At 35.3% G+C, this 23,273-nt stretch overlaps 1 protein-coding gene across 2 annotated transcripts in view; it reads right to left on the bottom strand.

The window, feature by feature from the left end:
* The window catches only part of PRKCI (protein kinase C iota), an 80,527-nt gene that overhangs the window by 22,660 nt on the left and 34,594 nt on the right, over positions 1–23,273 (bottom strand). For both annotated transcript variants that reach the window (XM_059920511.1, XM_059920512.1), the window contains 6 exons: positions 18,535–18,624; positions 16,801–16,851; positions 13,103–13,188; positions 11,699–11,839; positions 9,030–9,084; positions 7,912–7,970 (listed from right to left, as the gene is read on the bottom strand). In XM_059920511.1, the coding sequence (XP_059776494.1) occupies positions 7,912–7,970; positions 9,030–9,084; positions 11,699–11,839; positions 13,103–13,188; positions 16,801–16,851; positions 18,535–18,624 (482 nt within the window). The remainder of the gene's footprint in view (positions 1–7,911; positions 7,971–9,029; positions 9,085–11,698; positions 11,840–13,102; positions 13,189–16,800; positions 16,852–18,534; positions 18,625–23,273) is intronic.

Here is a 23,273-nt window from a genome sequence, read left to right as displayed (position 1 = left end):
GGGTATAAGATGCAATCTCTAGAACAACCAGTAATAAAAAAGCAAAAGAATGTGAAACAAGCTAAAAGAGGTGAGAAAAAATAAATAAATAACCCAAAGAAGGCTAGAAAAGTAACATAAATAGATGATACAGAAAACATAGTAAATTGGTAGATTTAAATACAAATAAGTTGTTAGTTTAAATATACTTACATTAAATGTAACAATACATAAATATTAGAACACACTAAATACTACAGCTAAGGACTATCAAACCACAGGGGAAGTCCAATTCTATGATGTTAATAAGGTATATATGTGTACAGAAAGGTTCAAAGTAAAAGGGTAAGAAACTATATACCATGTAATCACTAACCAAAAGAGAGCTGTAGCTAAAGTAACATGAGACAAAGTAGCTGTAGCCAACTGTGGTAGGCTGACTTCTACGAGGACCCCAGTGATCCCCACCTCCTAGTATTCATGCCTTTGTGTAATCCCCTCGAGTATAGGCTGGACCTAATGATTTGCTTCTGATGAAAAAAATATGGCAAAAATGAAGGGATGGCACTTCTGAGACTAGGTTACAAAAGACTGTGAGGTCTGTTTTGCTGGCATTCAATCTCTGGATCTTATTGCTTGCTTGCTCTGATGAAGCAAACTACCTTGCTGTGAGCTGCCCTATGGAGAGGCCACATGGCAAGGAACTGAATCCTGCCAACAATGAGGTGAGTAAGTATGGAAGCAGTTTCTTCCTCAGTTGAGCCTTGAGACGACAGCAGTCTTTGTCAGCACAATGATTGCAGCCTCTAAGGGACTCTGAGACAAGAACCTGGATTCCTGACCAACAGAAATTATGACATAATAAATTTTGTTGTTTTAAGCCACTAAATTTTAAGGTAATTTGTTACACAGCAATTACTTAACATAAGGACTTTAGGCAAGGAAGCATTACTACAAATAGAGAGGGGTATTTCTTTATGAAAAAGCATTAATCCAATGTAAGATATTATGATTCTAAATCTACATGTACTCAATAACATAGCCTCAAAATATGTAAAGCAAAAACTAACAAAACTAAAAGGGACAGGTAAATTCTAAATGAAACCTGTTTGTAGGGAAAGAACATGCAGTCAGTGAGGTAACAGAAGACTGAATAACACTGTTACTACTCTTGACTTAATTGATCTGTATAGAATACTGCACCCAACAACTACAGAATATATTATATTCAAAAATACATATGGAACATTCACCAATGCCTGTGTGCTTGGTCTTCAAGCAAGTTTCAAAAAAGTTCAAAAGACTGAAATCACACAGAATAGAATACATTCTCTGACCTGCAGCAGAATTAATCTATTCAATACAATAAAAAAAAAATTCCCACATATTTGAAAATTAATTAGTATATCAATACTTTAAAATAATACATGGATCAAAGAAGAAATCATAATACAGATTAAGATATATTTAAAAGTGAATGACACAGATGGCCAGTAGGCAAATGAAAAGATGCTCAACATCACTAATTATTAGAGAAATGCAATTCAAAACCACAATGAAATACCACCTCACACCAGTCAGAATGGCCATCATTAAAAAGTCTACAAACAACAAATGCTGGAGAGGGTGTGGAGAAAATGGAACTGTCCTACACTGTTGGTGGGAATGTAAGTTGGTACAGCCACTAGGAAAACTGTATGGAAGTTCCTCAGAAAACTAAAAATAGAATTACCATATAATCCAGCAGTCCCACTCCTAGGAATATACCAAACCTATAATTCAAAAAGACAAAACTGGACAAAACTATAATTCAAAAAGATACATGCACCACTATGTTCATAGCAGCACTGTTCACAATAGCCAAAACATGGAAACAACCTAAATGTCCATCAACAGGTGAACGAATAAAGAAGATGTGGTACATATATACCATAGAATACTACCCAGCCATAAAAAAAAAAGAGAATGAAATAATGCCATTTGCAGCAACATGGATGCAACTAGAGATTATCATACTAAGTAAGTCAGAAAGCGAAAGACAAATTCCATATGATATCACTTATATGTGGAATCTAAAATATGGCATAAATGAACCTATCTACAAAACAGAAACAGACTCATAGACATAGAGAACCGATTTGTGTTTGCTGGGGGTGGGAGGGGGGGTGAGGGAGGGATGGACTGGGAATTTGGGATTAGCAGATGCAAACTATTACATTTAGAATGGATAAACAACAAGGCCCTAATGTATAGCACAGGGAACTATATTCAATACCCTGTGATAAACCATAATGGAAAAAAAATATTAAAAAAAGAATGTATTAAAAACAGTGAATGATGGCTTCCCTGGTGGCGCAGTGGTTGAGAATCTGCCTGCTAATGCAGGGGACGCGGGTTCGAGCCCTGGTCTGGGAAGATCCCACATGCCACGGAGCGGCTAGGCCCGTGAGCCACAATTACTGAGCCTGCGCGTCTGGAGCCTGTGCTCCGCAACAAGAGAGGCCGCGATAATGAGAGGCCCGTGCACCGCGATGAAGAGTGGCCCCCGCTTGCCACAACTAGAGAAAGCCCTTGCACAGAAACGAAGACCCAACACAGCCATAAATAAGTAAATAAACAAAAAAAAAAACAAAAAACAGTGAATGACAAAAAAGCATAAGGAAATAATGAGAAGAGAAATCAATGCAATAGAATAGGATATAAGCATTCAACAAAGAAGAGCCAAAAGTTAGTTCTTCAAAAAGACTAATAAATTGACATCTCCTTGGCAAAACTGATGAAGAAAAAGGGAACGCACAGTAACTTTTTATCAGGAGTAAAAAAGGATATCATTTCATACTCTCAGCAATTAACAACTTTGTGTCAATAAATTTGAAAATTTAGGTTAGACAAATTCCAAGGAATAACACAAGAGGAAACAGAGAAGTTAAATTGCCCTAGATCTATTCAGAAATAGAACCTAGAATGAAATCCTTCCCACGAAACAAACAAACAAAAAAAACAAACCAAAAAAGCCCTCCAGGCCCAGAGTGCTTTTCTGGTGAATTCTTCCAAAAATGTAAGAAAGAAATAATGTCAATCTTATAAGAATTCTCCTTGGGAATAGGAAAAATTCCAAAATCATTTTATGAGCCCAGTATTATTTTGATACCAAAACTTCACAATGCAATACAAAAAGGGAAAATTACAGGTCAATGATTCTTGTTAATAATTTTTTCAAAAATCTAAAATAAATATTGGCGAATCAGATCTACCAATATACAAAGAGAATTATACATCATGACACAGGGAGTTTATTCCAGAAATGAAAAACAGGCTTGACATTTGAAATTTACTGAAATTGGGCTTCCCTGGTGGCGCAGTGGTTAAGAATCCACCTGCCAATGCAGGAGATACAGGTTCGAGCCCTGGTCGGGGAAGATCCCACATGCTGCGGAGCAACTAAGGCCGTGCACCACAACTACTGACTGAAGCCCGCGCACCTAGAGCCCATGCTCTGCAATAAGAGAAGCCACTGCAATGAGAAGCTCGCACACAGCAACGAAGAGTAGCCCCCGCCTGCTGCAACCAGAGAAAGCCCGCATGCAGCAACAAAGACCCAACACGGCCAAAATAAATAAATAAATAAATTTATTTTAAAAAAAAAAAAAGAAAGAAATTTACTGAAATTTACACATGATCAACTCCACAAATGCCATAAAATGTTGTTGATAAAATTCAACATCTTTTCAAGATGAAAACAAAAATCTTAGCAAACTAGGAATAGAGACAAACTCCCTCATTCTGATACGGGTATCTACAGAATAAAAACCTATAGCAAGCATCAAACTTAATGATAAGATATTGGAAGATTTCCCTCTGAGATGCAGAACAAGACAATAATATCTGATTGTCACTTCTTTTCAACATCATTTTGGCCATTTATAGAGGTCCTTGCTAACTCAATAAGGTAAGAAAACTGAATAAAATCTATAAGATTGGAAAAGGAAGAAATGAAACTGTTATTCAAGATAAGATGATCATATATGTAGAAAATCTAAGAGTATCTTTAGATAGCTATTAGAATTAATAAGTGAATTTAGCAAGGTCTCAGGATACAAGGCAATTTAGGGAAAAAACCTTGTTTCCATATAACAATATTAAACAGACAATTAAATTTTAAAAGAATACCATTTACCTCCAATACCTCTAGTGCAAGAACTTTGAAAACTATCAAACACTGACAGAAATGAAAGAAGACCTAAGTCAATGGAAGAACAAGTCATGACCGAGGACTTAATATTGTAGATATCACTTTTCCTGAAATTGATCAACAGGTTTGGTTTATTTCCTTGATTCTATGGAAACTAGTGAGCTAATTCTAAAATTTACATGGAAATTCAAAAAGCTAATAAGAGTAGCCAAGATAATTCCCAGAACAAAGTAGAACTTTACTAGATATAAAAGACTTATTATAAACCTATAATAATAATGACAGCATGATATCAGGATAAGAATAAATAAATGATGGAAAATAAAAAAGAATCCAGAAATAGACCATGTAATGGGCATATAATTGATGAAAAGATACCTCTGCAGAATAATGGAGGAAAGTATAGTCTTTTCAATGTCTTCAATAATCTTGGAAAAGACAGAGATTTCTTAAACAGGCCCCAAAATCTCTACCCAAAAAAGAACAGACACATGTAGACAGCCCTCAGAATGGGAGAAAATATTTGCAAACGAAGCAACTGACAAAGGATTAATCTCCAAAATATACAAGCAGCTCATGCAGCTCAATATCAAAAAAACAAACAACCCAATCCAAAAATGGGCAGAAGACTTAAACAGACATTTCTCCAAAGAAGATATACAGATTGCCAACAAACACATGAAAGGATGCTCAACATCACTAATCATTAGAGAAATGCAAATAAAAACTACAATGAGGTATCACCTCACACCAGTCAGAATGGCCATCATCAAAAAATCTACAAACAATAAATGTTGGAGAGGATGTGGAGAAAGGGAACCTGCTTGCACTGCTGGTGGGAATGTAAACTGATACAGCCACTATGGAGAACAGTGTGGAGGTTCCTTAAAAAACTAAAAATAGAACTACCATATGACCCAGCAATCCCACTACTGGGCATATACCCTGAGAAAACCATAATTCAAAAAGAGTCATGTTCCACAATGTTCATTGCAGCACTATTTACAATAGCCAGGTCATGGATGCAACCTAAGTGTCCATCGACAGATGAATGGATAAAGAAGATGTGGCACATATATACAATGGAATATTACTCAGCCATAAAAAGAAATGAAATTGAGTTATTTGTAGTGAGGCGGATGGACCTAGAGTCTGTCATACAGAGTAAAGTAAGTCAGAAAGAGAAAAACAAATACCATATGCTAACACATATATATGGAATCTAAAAAAAAATGGTTCTGATGAACCTAGGGGCAGGACAGGAATAAAGACGCAGACGTAGAGAATGGACTTGAGGACATGGGGAGGGGGAAGGGTAAGCTGGGACGAAGTGAGAGAGTGGCATTGACATATAGACACTACCAAATGTAAAACAGATAGCTAGTGGGAAGCAGCTGCATAGCACAGGGAGATCAGCCCGGTGCTTTGTGACCACCTAGAGGGGTGGGATAGAGAGGGTGGGAGGGAGGCTCAAGAGGGAGGGGATATAGGGACATATGTATGCATATAGCTGAATCACTTTGTTACACAGCAGAAACTAACACAACATTGTAAAGCAATTTTACTCCAATAAAGATGTTAAAAAGAAAAAAATCAAGAACATCTGTTCATCAATGATACCATTAACGGAGTGAAAATACAAGCTATTGAGTGGCAGAATCTATTTGCAATATATAACTGATAAAAGCTTAATGTTGAGAACATACCAAAAACTCCTACAAATCGTTACAACAAAGCAGACCACTCACTTTTTTTAAAGAGATATAAACAGACACTTAACTAAAAATTATATCCAAATGTTCAATAAATACATGAAAAGGTATGCAGCAGGGAAATGCACATAAAAACTACAACATTCAACAGGTTGGCTAAAATTTAAAAGACACACTATACAACGTGTTGATAAGGATGTGGAGCAAATCAAACTCTCACACATTGTTGGTGAAAGTATAAATTGCTACAAGTACTTTGGGAAACTGCTTGGCATTATTTACTAATGTACACAAGACTCAGGAATTCCACTCCTAGTTATGTACCTAACAGAAATGCTTAAATATGTGCACCAAACTACATTTACAAGAATGTTCATAGCAGCATATCATAATAATCCCAATCCAGGGGGGGAAGTCAACAGAATAGATAAATTGAAACAACAGTGAAAATAAATGATATACTGCTATATAAAACATGGCTGAACCTCACAAACACAATACTGAACAAAAGAAGCCAGACACAAAAGATACTGTGTGACTCCATTTATAAAAAGCTTGGGGAAAAGAGCAGAACTGATCTGTGGTGTTAAGACTGTGGTTACTTGAAGGGAGGAGGGAATGTCAGTGACTGGGAGAAGGCACAAGGTGGGCCCCTGGGATGTGTAGTAGGTCCTACTTATTCATCTGGGTGGTCATTATGTAGTGTCCACTCTGTGAAAATTGACCCAGATATATACTCATGATTTGTGCACTTTGCTGTATATTATTCTTCAATTTTTAAATGTATTAAAAGTCTTGAAAATAAAACCAAATGAGTCTTTGGTAAACAACCAAACCAATAAATAATATTTAAGGCAACGAGAAATTCCAAAAAAGAACAAAGAGCTATAAAATAACATCAAGGATCAAACAAAAGGAAACTTTACCAACTCATGGTGCCAGAAGAACAGAGAATTTGTTCCTTATTATTAAGAATTTCCTCCTTTGGATGACTCATTGTCAACCAATGAACAAAATATGAAAGATGTGGTTACACTTGCAGGACAGATTATGAATGTTAATAACCTTGGCAGCATAAAAGTAAGTATGTAGCTAAAAGAGGAAAGCTGGAAGAAAGAGAAAGGATGGGTAAAGGAGAGTCAAGGTATTGACTAAATCGATGGAATAAGAAACTGAGATAGGAGATTAAATAGGTAACCAACAGATGTGCTTCAAAACAGTACAGGAGTGAGGGAAGCTGGTAGACAAAACATGTACGGACAATTGTTTTAACTGGGTAATGGACACAGGAGCTTGGAATAGTATTCTGTTTACTTTTATTGATGTTTGAAATTTTCCGTAATAAAAAGGTTACCCAGAGTAAAATATAATACACCTATCAAACATTGGAAAGAGAAGAGAAAAGGCCAGGGGAGGGGGGGTAGTATACTAGTTTAAACCTTTCATGGTTAGAAATATATAAAGTTGAAAAATTGAAAAAGAGAGGTATAAACATTGTGGACACAACTAGAAATGATTAAAAGGGGTTGCCTCTCAGAAGTCAAAGTGAGAGTGGAAGGTGTGAGGCATGATAAATCTTTTTTACTATAAGCTTTCTTCAAAAAATTGGTTATCGTTTTAATTAAACTGTTTTAAAAGCTGATAAAATGTTTAATAGTCAGAAAAAAATGGGCAGTTAAGATGCTTAATCATTTATATTTTAAATAAACAATTAGCCCATAAAATGGAAGGATCTATATTTTAAACAATACTACCAAGTATTCTAAATGCCATTCTTAAATACATTATAATTTTTAGATTATGCTATCTTAAAATGAATATAAGTTATCCCGCCAGATTATTTCTTAATTTAAATGATTTTAGCAATTTAATTATTGAATTAACTCAGAATAAAACTCTAGAATCACTAAAAATCATCCCTACAAAATTATGATCTAAAATTGAAGCAAGTCAATTTGTCATATTTTTAAACTGTCACATTAAAAAGTTGATGACATAATGTACCATAAGACTAATTAATTATCTTACCTCCTTTTCTTCACCAACTTGGTCCAAACTCTCATGACTTGAAGGATTATATGGAATTACTAAAAAACCAATCCCAAACATTAAAAAAAAAAAAGAGAAAAACATAGTATACATTAACTGAGTTACACTTAAAATTTTCTCTTGATTTGATTTTTCTTAGTTTTTATTTCTGAATAAGTGTTCATCATTTAAAATTGAGTATCTGTCCTACTAATAACAAATTATACATAAATACCAGTTAAATTCTAATCTTTAATGATGGTAAAGAGAGGAGGAACCAATCAATAGCCAAGTACTGATTTTAACAAATACTTTTGCTATTTAAAAAAATATTTCTCTTCTTTACAAATTAATCAATTCCTTCCAAAAGGGTGACTCTATAAACCCTATTTAATTATATTAGTATGACTGAGGCATAGAGATAGAGGGTCTCTAGTTTGGACTCGATTGGACTCCAGGCTTCTATTCCTTAAAGCTACTTGGGTCAAAAAAAAAAAAAAAAAAAGGCCTACATTTCATACAACCAGCTTCTTCCATGAACAAGATACTACATTCTCTCCTTCCAGAAAAACTCCCTTGTTTTCTTTTTCTTGATTCATCCCAGATCAGGCTGCTCTGTCCCATTTAATTGCTCTCCAAATTTCCCAGAGACATATTTAAGGTTTTGTATCTACTAGACATTTGGTTTTTTTTTAGACATTTGAACTCACACGATCTTTTTTGAATTGTCTATACAGCATCTCTGTATCTTTATCATTTCTTCATCTCATAATAGAGTTTTTAATAAAAACAGGTCACTTGAATATAGTCAATACGGTCCACAAAATCAGTATATATTTTCATTATTGAAAAAAAGTAGGTTTGCTGAATATAAAGGGGTCTCAAAAGAAATTTATCTGAATTAAAGAAAATAGCCATTTGTTGTAGTTTACATAGTTGTCTTTTTAAAATGCCAAACATATGTTAAATACTGCAACTGATGTTAACAAAATATGGTTACCTAGCTTTTATTTGGGAAGAATATAAATGTCTTTAAATTTACGTATAAGATTCACATAAAGAAGTCTTTAAATGACACTTTGTTAATGAGCAATGGTTTGTGCCAGTGTCATTCTTACCTGTCTGTGCATGGTCTGAGTGCATGGATGACTGGTCCATGGGCATCATTGGTTCCTACAAATCATTTCCAAAGATACAGTAACTTAGTGCAATCTTTTTAAATCCCAATACCTCTATAAATCCAGAAACAACATCGTTTCGATGAGACACAGCATATTAAAATTTAAATTTGAAAGAATATAACTTAGTAAGTGAGAATTACATTACTATATATAATTTATTTTAAATTTTATTATATGTGAAACCATACAACATTCCTACGAATGACATAATGTTATCACATTTTACAGATCACAGAAAAAACACAAAACTAATTTCAGACTATCAATTAGAAATCAAATTAAACTCCTATATACTCTGATTTATTTCTCCTCTATACCACCTATCCTTCCTTTGAGCTCCACATACTCACTTTAAGTCTTTGGCAAAAGGAGTCTTAGTATAGAGTTACTTAGCTGATGTCCAGAAATAGACTTCAAGATGTCTATAAACTTCTTGAAATTATATGTAAAATTTTATGGGTTTCCCATTTTTCTGAAGATTCTCAAAGGGGTCAGTGACCCAAAAAAGGAAAAGAAATACCTCCAAGAAACTAACTGCCAATAACCTCAGGAATAATGCTAATTCAAACCAAAATCTTACTTATTCATTAATTTTGGATCAAAGTTTAATGAATACCAGCAAGAAAGAGTAAACCTGAGAAGCAGCATTAGTTATAGAGTTATACTTTTAAGGCTGCCTTAAAAATAAGCTCATGGGTTTTTCAAGGTGTTTAGCACCATCCTAAAATATCAATATAATCACTAACACTGCCCTCTTTCCTTCTACATTTATGAACTCACACAAGTCATTCCATTGCCTAAGAATACTCAAGAATATCAACAGTAACCTGGATAAATTATGTTCACAATTTTTTGCCTTTTGCTGTTCCTTAAAATTGGCTTTTTACCTCCCTAACTATAAACCCATTTGTAAACTTACATGAACTGGCTAAATAATTCTACTACCAACAAGCCACCAGTAATAACCTACTTCCACAATGTCCAAAGAAGTTACTACGAATAAACATGGTATAATCATTCTAAAAGATAACTTAGAAAGACGAACCCAGATCTTTTTAAAAACACATATCCTTTAAACCAGTAATTCTACTTCTGAATCCTTAAGGAAATAAAAAGATTTATTTACCAGGAAATTCATTATAATTTTCCTCATAGGAAAATTTAGAAAACAACTAAAATGTTCAATCATGGGGAACAGATTAAATAGATTATGGTATAGACATATGAAATACTTTGCTAAAAATGATGAAGATATAGATATAGAAAGATGACCAAAATCTATTGTTCAGTGAGAAAAATGGGTTAGAAAATAGTACACATACGACCTCACTTTTGTTAAAAAGTATGTAAAAGAACGAGACATAACCAAACATTGTATGCCTTCTGATAGATAAACACACCACCTTCTATGAAATAGTCTCAAAACAACCCACAAAAAAACAAAAACCAGAATCTAATCAGACCTCTACATTCAACTATAATATACAGAAAATAAAGAGGACAGGGGAACATTTTAAACATAACCATGGAGAAGCAAAGAGAAAAATTCTGAATCACTTTAAATGACAACACAGTTTCTTCTATAATTAAATTGTAAGGGAAAAAAGAGAGAGAGATGAAGAATCAGTAAACTTAAAAATATCTAAGACATATCAATCAACTGTAAATATGATCAATCAATTGCAAATATGAACTTCATTTAGATCCTGATTCATCACAATGAAAATTATGAAAACAAAATTACAACATTTATGTGACAACTGAAATTTTAAACATTGCCTGGATGGATATTTGATATAAGGAATTTATTTTTTAGCTAGTTTTAAAAAAACATTCCTTATCTTTTAGAGGTACATACTGAAATACGTCTGGAACTTGTTTCAAAACAATATAGGATGAGGGCAGGTTAAATGGGTGGGGTATAGATGAAACGAGATTGGTCGTGAGGTGATAACTGTTGGAGCTGGATGACTGGTATATGGAAGTTCATTATACTTTATAGAAAAATTTTAAATGTTTATGCATATAAATTTGCATACTTCTGGAAGAATATACACTAAATGACAATTAGCTTTAGATGGTAGATTTCATGGGGGTTTTTGTTTAATTTTTCTTTATTCATTTTTATTCTCTATTTTTTCTATAATGAACTTGTTTTAATTTCATATTTAAAATAGAAAGTGAAAAATAAAAATTTTAAATGCAAAAACTCACCAGTAATCTCACACTTTACATAGCAAACATGACTGACTCTTCTCACCTGATCTCTGCCTAGTATAGATGCTAGAATAATGGGAGCTATAAACTAAAGAGTTTAGCTTAAAGAAGAGAAAAATATCTTTTAAATGGTTCTCCTTACATTTTCCTAATTTAGACCAAATCATTTTGTAGCAGGTCAAACAAAGAAGTTAACCATGTCCTACAAACAAATTTGTAATAACAATTCCAAAATTCACATGTTAACTGGACTCCTAAAGTATTCCTACCCACATTCTGTAACAACACTGTTGAGCTGTGATTCCTTAACACCCCCCTATTTTAGCCTTCTGTTCTAGCAGTGTTATCAAAAATGCTCTATAAAAAAAAATTAGACAACAGTGTCTTACCGGTGGCAAAGAATGCCGCCCACATTCAATTGTTACAAGTTTGTGGCACTTCTTATGAACCAGGAGTTTGCAGTTGATGCACTTATATCCCTGACGTCCAAGCCCCCATATTCGGTCAGTGCAGATGGCACAATGAGCACGCTGGAGAAAGTAATTCAACAGTATTTTATTAACAAAAAAAAGGTCATAATCATTTCCCAACAGTTTGCTCATGAAATAGTGAAAGTAAGTGGCTTTCTTCTCTAACTCAATTCCCTTCACCATACATAACTTTTCCAAAGCTATGATGGTCATGGGAAAATAAACAGAAAGGAGAGCTTGTTTTAAAGAGACTGAAATTTGCAACCATGTTGTTTCCTAAGTCCACGAATTTTCAGTCTTCACCTAATTAAGTTCAGAGTAAGGACAATAGGAAAAGTGAATTAAACTTGAAAAACACGTGGCAGAAAAAGCTGTGCAAGGACTCCCAAGCAAACATAAACCTATCAGTCTGTTCAGAGGTCAAACCGAAGCCCTGCTCTTTTTTTTTTAATTAATTTTTATTGGAGTATAGTTGCTTTACAATGTTGTGTTAGTTTCTACTGTACAGCAAAATGAATCAGCTATGCATATACACATATCCTCTCTTTTTCGGATTTCCTTCCCATTTAGGTCACCACTGCTCTCTTAAAGAGCAACACCTAAAGTGACTTCTCACTTCAAAGCTTTTTAAATATCAGTGCTACTGGGAACAGGAATTTGGAAACCTCGGGCGGTGGCTTCTATTACATTAATGAATTGAGAACACAGCACGAGTTTTAGAATGGAAATGGATAACTGTAGTTATCAAGAGTAGTTAAAAACATGGACTTCTGGAGACAGACTGATCTCAAACCTTGGCTCTGCCACTTACTAGCCGTGTCATCTTGGGCAAGTTATCTAACCATCCTGCACCTCAGTTTCTTCATCTATAAAATGGAAATATATAGTACCTCTCTCACAAGGTTGTGGCAGGGATTAAATGAGTCACTATACGGCAAGCATTCAGCAAAGTGCCTGGTACATACTAAAAGCTAGATAAATGTCTGCAATTATCATTTTCTAAAACAGGGAAAACTAAAAAAAATTTACAACAGTAAATGGTTTGCAAAATAAACCTTGCTTATTTTCTGGCTGTCTTGAATTATATTAAAAAACATCCAACTTTCTTACAGCTAGGGTAACCATATAACTAATCATCCAAGCTGGAACATTTTTATGAGTCAAAGGAGATGATATTAAAAATTACCTGAAGATAACAGATGTACTATCCCAGGCAAACTGGGAATTTTAGGTCACCCTACTTACTCCTTTAGAAAGGAATAACAGTAGAGAGGAAAAACCCAGATTTCTCAAATTATCAATATTCAGCAAACTAAGGTTTACCCTGTTGAAACGTTTGGCTTGAAAAGTGTGGCCATTTGCACAATAAAGCTTTCTCCAGCGGCGAGCACCTCGGCGATAGATGGATTCTGAAGAGAGATTAAAAGTTTAAAAAAAAAAAGAAGAAAAAAAAAGAGCAAGTGTGAATATAAAGTCATTTTATAATTGTCTGTGATTTTTTTCATGATATTCATTTCAGGAAAAAAATACATATTGATAAAAATCTGAAAGTGAAAAAATAAAACAGTCATCAAGAGACTAGGCTTTTCTGTTTTTTAATTGACCCCTAACTTTTAATTTTGAAAAAATTTTAAGCCCACAGAAAAGTTGAAAGAATAGAACAATAAACATCTCCATCCTTCACCTACATTTATCTATTACTATAATTTTGCCACATTTGCTTTCTTCTCTATTTACACATACACTTTTTTTTCTGAATCATTTACAAATAAATTGCAGACATCATAACACTTCACCCTTAAATACCTAAGTAACCATTGCCTGAGATTAAGGACACTCCCCCTAATTCTATTTAACCACAATACCATTATTGTGTCTTAGAAAATTAACATTAATTAAATATCACCTAATATACACTTCATCTGCTAATTTCCCTATTTGCTTGAAAAGTGTCTTTCATAGTTTTCTTTTTCTCTCCAGGATCCAATCAAGATTCAGGCACTAAATTTCATTACTATACATTTTTTGTCTCTTTAATGTATGCTAAAACATTCACTCTATCTTATTTGTTGTTGTTTGCTTTTCATGATGTTGAAAGAGTCTAGGAAGATGTCTTATATCATGACCAACATTCTGGATTTGTCTGTTTCCTCATTAGACTCAAATCTATTATGGATTTGTAACACACTTCCCAGATAAAAAAAAGGATTCCCAGATAAAAAGTATTAAATAATTTGGCAAAAATAATACACAGGTGATGTATATTTCTTACTGCATCTCCTCAAGAAATATACAAATGTGAGATTGTTGACTCCCACTACGTGTTCAATCACTCTGTTAAAGGCAGTGATGGCTAGTTTTCTTCTTTGTAAAGGTACATTTTTGTAAATACCGTATAAGGGACATTTTGTAACCACAAGAATATTCTCTTTGCAACAACCTTTTATGCAATGGTTTTTATATTTTTTTATATCTTTAACTATTCTAAATACACTCCCTAAACAAAGAGGTTTCATGAGATCAAATCAAGTCCACCGGTGTAATTTTGGGTAAGTCAATCACTATTATATAGATTGTCTATTAGTCATCCCACAGTAATAGTAATCACTGTGGAAATTCCATTAGGTTTCTAAACTCATTTTATTTTTTTGGCTGTGCCGCGTGGCTTGCGGGATCTTAGCTCCCTGACCAGGGATCGAACCCATGCCCCCTGCAGTGGAAGCACAGAGTCCTAACCACTGGACCACCAGGGAATTCCCTCTAAACTCATTTTAAAGCAAATGTAGCACTGGGTCTACTATTTAAAATTAAGATAGAAAGAAACAGGTGAAATACTCTGAATTAGAAATCCTGAGATAGCATAATACAGAACCTGAAATATATATGCTTTTATTTTTAATTATTTATTCTGTTAGGAGCAACCAAAGCAGAAAGTTTGTTAATATCTTAACCTAAAAGAACATCTTATTTCAGAAACTTTCATGAACTACAACTTGATATATCTTAAATTTAAACATGTTAATGTTGCCTAGGAATTAAAAGAGCCAAGAGATCACTTTAATGGTTATCAATTTTCCTCCATGCTCTAGTTTAGTAATATTAATTATTACTAAACTAGAGGAGAGGAGAGGAGTGTGTAAAACTCCCCACCAGCAAATTTTAAAGTGGGAAAGTGGGCATGAAATACAGTGAAAAGGCAGGAAAAGACATTTTATCTGGGAAGTGTGCTACAGACCCATAATAGATTTGCAGATCGGACTCTGCAACCAAGATTCGCTATAATGGCAAGTCTTTGAAAACTCTGGCCTGGACAAAGGAGAGCTGCTTCTCCAACACCTCTGTGAAGGCAGCCCGCACTGGCTGTAATCCATCTGCCACTGGAAACCCAATGAAATACTCCTAGTTGAATCCAAACCTAAATTTTTCACTATTGCTTCAGAGGCCTACCCACTCCTTATGTTTCCCCACCTTCCTCTAAAGCACATAGCCCTCATTCAACTCTATATACAAACACCCAGTTCTTTAATTTTTCCTTTTCACCAAGTTGCATGAAGAGTTACAGAATTAAAAGTTTAGAGCTATTTCACTTAATACAAAGCAAAACATTTACTACTATTCCTTCTAAAGTCATGGATATGTGCAGAAACCACAAATAAAAATGAGTTGCCTAATATCTACAACCTATAAATTATACCATACATCAAATTCAAATTTGGTATATATATGGTATATATCAAATATATATACATATACACATATGTATTTATATATATAAATATATACAGATAAACTTTTTCAAATTCCATCAGACCAAATAGTTGCCTCTTTCAATTCATCTTATTAATGTTAACCACTAGCTTAGACATTCAAAAGAAAGTTTCATAACAATTCTTAAGGATGCATGCTAAAGTATTCACAGGTGAAGTGTCATGTCAGCTTACTCTCAAAGGGTACACAAAAAAATAAATAAAAATAAAACAAGTGTTTGTTATGTATATACATGTATGCATGTGTGTGCACAGATACAGAGATAAAGCAAACATAGAAAATGTTAATAATTGGTGAATCTTGGTAAAGATATATGGGTATCTTTGTTTTCAATGTTTCTATGTTTTTTCAACTTCTTCATAGGTTTGAAAAGTTCCAAAATTAAAAAACAGGAAATGGGGACTTCTCTGGTGGTGCAGTGGTTAAGAATCCGTCTGCCAATACAGGGGACACGGGTTCGATCCCTGGTCCAGGAAGATCCCACATACCGTGGAGCAACTAAGCCCGTGCGCCACAACTACTGAACCTGTGCTCTAGAGCCCGTGAGCCACAAATATTGAGCCCACGTGCCACAACTACTGAAGCCCATGCGCCTAGAGCCCATGCTCTGCAACAAGAGAAGCCACCGCAATGAGAAGCCCACGCACTACAACAAAGAGTAGCCCCCCCTCGCTGCAACTAGAGAAAAGCCTGAGCGCAGCAACAAAGACCCAACGCAGCCAAAAATAAATAAAATTAATTTAAAAAAAAAACAAACAGGAAAGGACTTAAAATCAACTTAATTTTCCTTTCAAATGCACAATAGACAATTATGTCAGTAAGTTGTAATTAAAAACTGCCTCATTTGGGGACTTCCCTGGTGGCACAGTGGTTAAGACTCTGCATTCCCGATGCAGGGGGCTCGGGTTCAATCCCTGGTCAGGGAACCAGATCCCACATGCATGCCGCAACTAAGAGTTTGCATGCCACAACTAAGTAGCCGGTGAGACGCAACTAAGGAGCCTGCCTGCTGCAACTAAGACCCAGCACAACCAAATAAATAAATATATGTTTTTTAAAAATTAAAAACAATTAAAACTGCCTCATCTCGATTTGGGAAAAGTAGAGACTTTAGGCAGTTTACTAATATACTCTAAATTAGACTGAAGAATGGAAAAGAAATCAAATGAATTAAAAGTTCTATTTCTGATTTCTCTTGTGCCACTGTATCATAAATAACTCTATTCAAAGGTATGAAGTATATAAACACTCACTATCTTCTCCTGGACAGGGCATTCCAGGACGTTCTGGTACACAAGGGAATACTGAAAAACAACAAACTAAAATTAATACAGCATATTTAAAACATACAAATTACACAGAATTTTAAATTCAAATATCACATAAATTGATCTAAATTTAAACCCGACCCTCTCTTGACACAAGATACTTAACCTATGGTCAGTACTATTTTTGGAAGGGACCCATTTTACCAAGGCTATAATAAAAGAAATTCTTATGAAAGCAAACGTCCATAAACAATGCATTAGAAGCTCAAATTACTCATTCCAATCCCTATTACATCACTAATTGATTTTTTTTTTTGGTCATTAGAGAAATCATTAACTATTTCCTTAAATCCTCATTGTAGTGACAAATTTGCTACGATGAAGAATTAAAATTACAAAGTGTATACAAATATAAACATAAGCCACTATAGTTTTTTAAAGATGTATACTAAACTTAGGAATAAATTAACATTAAAAACAGTACCCAAATCCAAAAATGTAAGTTTTGTCTTAGGAACTATAGATTTATAAAAATGCTAATTCAAAACATCTTTATAAAGAGATAGAATATAATGAAATCGTACATTTATGAACATCTAGTCAACTCTTTGTAGTCTGTGATGTACAAAAAAGAACATGGTTTTGAGCACAGAGTATGGGAAACACAGTTCCTGGAATATTTTTAAAAGTTGAAATATAAGCTAACTTCTGAAAACAGATCTCTGATATAGCATAAAAAGCAATAAAGCTTAAAACAAATAATTTCTTTAAACATTCACTGTAGTTTTATTCTAGACAGAGATGACCAAAGGAAGACTTCTAACATTCTTCCAGGATCTCAACAAATTAGAGTATGAATCCCATGGGAGTCACTATGTCAAATTCTGCAGGGAGACAAAAATCAAACTATTTTAAAAAAAAAATCACACTGTAAAGGAAAGTACAAAGGAATAATAACAAGGTATTGAAATAAGTCATTATATTGAGGGGAGATTTATATTTGTTTCAAGTTGTAAAGAGTTCCCTAGGTCTAGTCTCCTAAGGCTCCCAAAAATGTTATGTGAAATATTGCCAATGTATTGCAATTATATTAAGCATATTAAGTGGATTCTACGTGACCTAAAAAATTTGAGGGGTAGCATGGCAGAATGAGGAGAACACAGATTTGGAAAGAGAATACCTAGATTTACAGCCCAGGTTTACAATGTACCAGTTACATGATGGCTGAGTTTAGGTCTCTCCTTCTATACAACTACCCACCTCTCAGGCTTGCTGACCTTTAACACACTAATGTCTATGATTACTACATAAATAGTTTCACAGTTAACCCTTAAACAAAAGAAAGGACATTTAAGATATCTTACCTTTGGAAATCATCATTTGCGTACATTACAAAACTGCAAGGGGATGACTTAGGTTCTACTGGGCTCTCAATTCTTAAATTCTATGCTAAAACTTGGCTGTAAAACACTGAGATGATCACAGTTTAATACCCAAGAAGGCATACACAAATAAGAAATTTCCTAAGATTATAAGAAGCTGATCGATTTTGTCTTCTCTAGCATTTGAGATACTACTGAACAAGGACAATTACATAGAAATGAGGGATACAGATCAAGAAAATGACATGAGGACCATGTTTTTAAATGGTTAAGGATACAGGGTTATGTTTTTAAAGAAGTATAGTTCTAGAAGAGTAGGAAATGACTACTCCTTTACCATGAATCAAGAGTTCAGAATCCTTGTTTAGCTCATAAAGCCTAAAGGCTTCTTCTAACTCCAACTGAGACGATACTGTACATGGGTCTCCTAAAAAATATAAAAAGGAAACGTAAAGCTCACTTTTAAAATCCTCTACATGTGACCAGTAAACAATTTCTACTACATAAAATCTTGAGGAAAAACAATTTCATACTTACAGAGAAATATTTGACAAGGACTAAACTTGAGATATTTATTTAGACAATTCTATTCTCTGAAGTAGGTAACATAACTTCCACTCCTATTTCTACAAAATATTACATTTTGGTTTGGTTGGTTCACAGATACCAAACTTTAAATGTATAAAACCATTTAATTCTTGATGATGTTTACATTCAAAATATAGCAAACAGAATCTACCCTGACCACATTTTAGATTGTCAATGCAAAAAAAAGTTATAACAAAGTTATCCACTGACTATTTATAGAAACTCTGTGTCTGGGTTTCTTTTTCTTTCTTTCTTTTTTTTGATTGTCACTGCAACATGATTAACGGCCAGGGATAAGTTTTCTGTTACCTGTTTCTTCAAAAGAGGAAGTGAAAGTGGTTTAATCACCACAATATGATCAGAGTAGGTCTCTATTTAATCATTTTGTCAAATTTTTCCTTCACCAGAGAGCCTGCTCAAGAGGCTCACAGAAAACAAGCATAGCTACTAAAGTACTCTGGACTAAAGAGCAGTCCTACTTGATTGCTTTTAAATGTAAATGCCTAATTTAGTAAACTTACACACAGAGGGCTTCCCTGGTGGCGCAGTGGTTAAGAATCTGCCTGCCAATGCAGGGGACACGGGTTCGAGCCCTGGTCTGGGAAGATCCCACATGCCTCGGAGCAACTAAGCCTGTGCGCCACAACTACTGAGACTGCGCTCTAGAGCCCGCGAGCCACAACTACTGAGCCCGCGTGCCACAACTACTGAAGCCTGTGTGCCTAGAGCCTGTGCTCTGCACGCAACAAGAGAAGCCACTGCAATGAGAAGCCCACGCAACGCAACGAAGAGTAGCCCCCGCTTGCCACAACTAGAGAAAGTTCCACGCACAGCAACGAAGACCCAGTGCAGCCAAAATTAATTAATTAATTAATTAAAAAAAAAAAAACCTTACACACAGAGAGGACAAGGAAGAAACATCTTCCTTAGTCAACCAGCCAGTGAACTGAGTCATCCTTGGAAATCAATGAGATGGCACGTCCCCCTGTACAATGGCATTCCTCAATGAAAAAGTCATTTTGAACATAGTTGGGCCTGAGCTGCATCCTCAACGCTGACATTCTTTTGCTCATTCTTGTGGTTACTGGTTACACCAAGAGATGCCATCAACCCTATCCAAACTTCAATCACTCTCAGCAGGGAACTCGGTCTACTACTTCAGAGAGAAAAGTGAAGTCATTTCCTTTCCTGTTGACTCAAAGAAATGAGTGCCTCTGTTCTTTTCTCCAACTTGGACACTGAGTCTCTCCTTCCCTTTATCTTCTCTGGGCGTTATTCCACTAGTCCTCCCCAGTTCCATCTTCATTTTTTCTTTCCTTCCACTAGCTCTTCTCAGGCAAAGGCATGTTTGAGTCTCCCTCTCACTAACCTCTCTCCTGCCCAGGGTGCCATTCATTCTGTAGCCACAAGTCTCAAGAGTAAACTACAGACTGAAACGAGGGGGTGAGTGAGAAGAAACGGAAGAAAAAGGGACAGGGCCTTTGAAATTTGATTTCATACTTTTCTTTTGTATTTTTTAAATCATAGATTTATAATCTTTTAGATTTATTAGAAATAGCTTTTCTTCCTATCAAGAGTGAACCCACCCTGCTTTCTCCATGTTCCTATCTTCCAAGCATTTCTCAAAATTTTGCTATCAGGTTTTAGTCCAAACACTATTAAAACTGCTGTATCTAACGTCATGGAAGCAGCTGCTGAAATCAATGGCATGTTTTGTCTTTACTCTGGTTGACCTCGCTATACCATCGAACAAAGTTATCCACTGACTATTTACAGAAACTTTGTGTCTGGGTTTCTAAACACCATTCCCCTGGTCTACCAACTCTTTTTTTTAAAGATCTACCAACTCTTTTTTTTTTTTTAAATTTTATTTATTTTTGGCTGCGTTGGGTCTTCAGTTGCTGAGCGGGCTTTCTCTAGTTGCGGTGAGCAGGGGCTACTCTTTGTTGTGGTGTGTGGACTTCTCCTTGCGGTGGCTTCTCTCACTGTGGAGCATGGGCTCTAGGCACACGGGCTTCAGTAGTCATGGAGCGCAGGCTCAGTAGTTATGGCACACGGGCTCTAGAGTGCAGGCTCAGTAGTTGTGGAGCACAGGCTTAGTTGCCCTGCAGCATGTGGGATCTCCTGGACCAGGGATCGAACTTGTGTCCCCTGCATTGGCAGGCGGAAGCTTATCCACTGTGCCGCCAGGGAAGTCCCCAACTCTTCTTTTAACTTTTTATTTTGGAAATTTTCAAACATATTACAAAATCCTGTTTCACCTGTGGACTCACTCACTTATCCTCCTCCACCATGTCATTCTGAGCAAATCCCTATAACGCTAGATAAAAACTCCTTAATATAATCATAATACCATTATAAACCTATATAAACTAACAAAAATTCACTATAAAATATCCAAACATAACCATATACAAAAGAATAAAGTTGAACCTTTATCTTATATAATAAATAAAAATTAAATCAAAATGGATCAAAGACCTAAATGCAAGAGCTAAAACTACAAAACTATTGGGGGAAAACACAGGGAGAAAGCTTCATGACACTGGGTTTGGCAACAATTTCTTGGATGTGACACCGAAAGCACAAGTAAGAAAAAAAATAATACATTGGTCAACATCAAAACTAAAAACTTTTGTGTGTAAAAGGACACTATCAGCACAGTGAAAAGACAACCTATTGGAGGAAATATTTGCAAATTATACATCTGATAAGGGATTAATACTCAAAATATATAAAGAACTCCTACAACTCTACAATGACAAAAATAAATACATGAGCAAAGGATATTTCTCCAAAGAAGATATACAAATAGCCAATAAGCACATGAAAAGAGGTTCAACACCACTAATCATTAGGAAAATGCAAATCAATGAGATACCACTTCAAACCAATAAGGTTTTGTAAAACACACACAAACAGTCCAGACAATAACAAGTGTTGGAAAGGGTGTGGAGAAACTGGAACCCTTGTGCATTGATGGTGGGAATGTACAATGATGTAGCAACCTCAAAAAATAAAACATATAATTACCATATAATCCAGCAATTCTACTTCTGGGTATACTTCCAAAGAACTAAAAGCAGAGACTCCAACAGATATTTGTACACCCATGTTCAAAGCAGCACTATTCACAACAGCCAAAAGGTAGAAGCAACCCAAGTGTCCAACAACAGATGAATGGATAAACAAAATGTGGTATATACAGTTGGCCTTCCATATCTATAGGTTCTGAATCTGTGGAGTCAATCAACCTTGGATCAAAAATATTTGAAAAAAAAATTCCAGAAAGTTCAAAAAAAACTAAAACTAGAATTTGCCATGCACTGGCAACTATTTGCATAGCATTTACAATACATTAGGTATTATAGGTAATCTATAGATGATTTAAAGGATATGGAAGAATGTGCGTAGGTTACGTGCAAATACTACACCATTTTATTTAAGGGATTTGAGCATAACCAGATTTTGGTATCCCTGGGAGGCTCTAGAACCAATCTCCTGTGGACACCAAGGGATGACTGTACATACAAAAGAAGTATTATTTAGTCTTAAAAATGAAGTTGCATATAAACAGCTCATACAACTCAATATCAAAAAAACAAATAACCCAATCAAAAAATGGGCAGAAGGGACTTCCTTGGTGGCGCAGTGTTAACAATCCATCTGCCAATGCAGGGGACACGGGTGCAAGCCCTGGTCTGGGAAGATCCCACATGCCGCAGAGCAACTAAGCCCGTGCGCCACAACTACTGAGTCTGCACTCTAGACCCCATGGGCCACAACTACTGAGCCTGCGTGCCACACCTACTGAAGCCCACACGCCTAGAGCCCACGCTCAGCAATAAGAGAAGCCACCCCAATGAGACGCCTGCGCACCACAAAGAGTAGGCTCCACTTGCTGCAACTAGAGAAAGCCCGCACGCAGCAACGAAGACCCAACACAGCCAAAAATAAATAAATAAATAAATAAATAAATTAATTAATTAATTAATTTATGTATTTAAAAAAAAGTGGGCAGAAGACCTAAACAGATGTTTCTCCAAAGAAGACATACTGCTGGCCAACAGGCGCATGAAAAGATGCTCAGCATTGCTAATTATCAGAGAAGTGCAAATCAAAACTACAATGAGGTATCACCTCACACCAGTCAAAATGGCCATCATGAAAAAGTCTACAAACAATAAATGCTGGAGAGGGTGTGGAGAAAGGGGAACCCTCCTACACTGTTGGTAGGAATGTAAATTGGTGCAACCACTATGGAAAACAGTATGGAGGTTCCTCAAAAAACTAAAAATAGAGTCATCATATGATCTAGCAATCCCACTCTTGGGCATATATCTAGAAAAGATGAAAACTCTAATTCAAAAAGATGTATGCACCCCAGTGCTCACTGCAGCACTATTTACAACACCCAAGATATGGAAGCAACCTATGTGTCCATCGACAGAAGAATGGATAAAGAAGATGTGGTATATGTATATACAA

This window comes from Balaenoptera ricei, chromosome 4 (assembly GCF_028023285.1).
Source record: "Balaenoptera ricei isolate mBalRic1 chromosome 4, mBalRic1.hap2, whole genome shotgun sequence".
NCBI lineage: Eukaryota > Metazoa > Chordata > Mammalia > Artiodactyla > Balaenopteridae > Balaenoptera > Balaenoptera ricei.
Note: the sequence above shows the minus strand (reverse complement) of the source record. Positions and strands in the feature narration are given on the sequence as shown.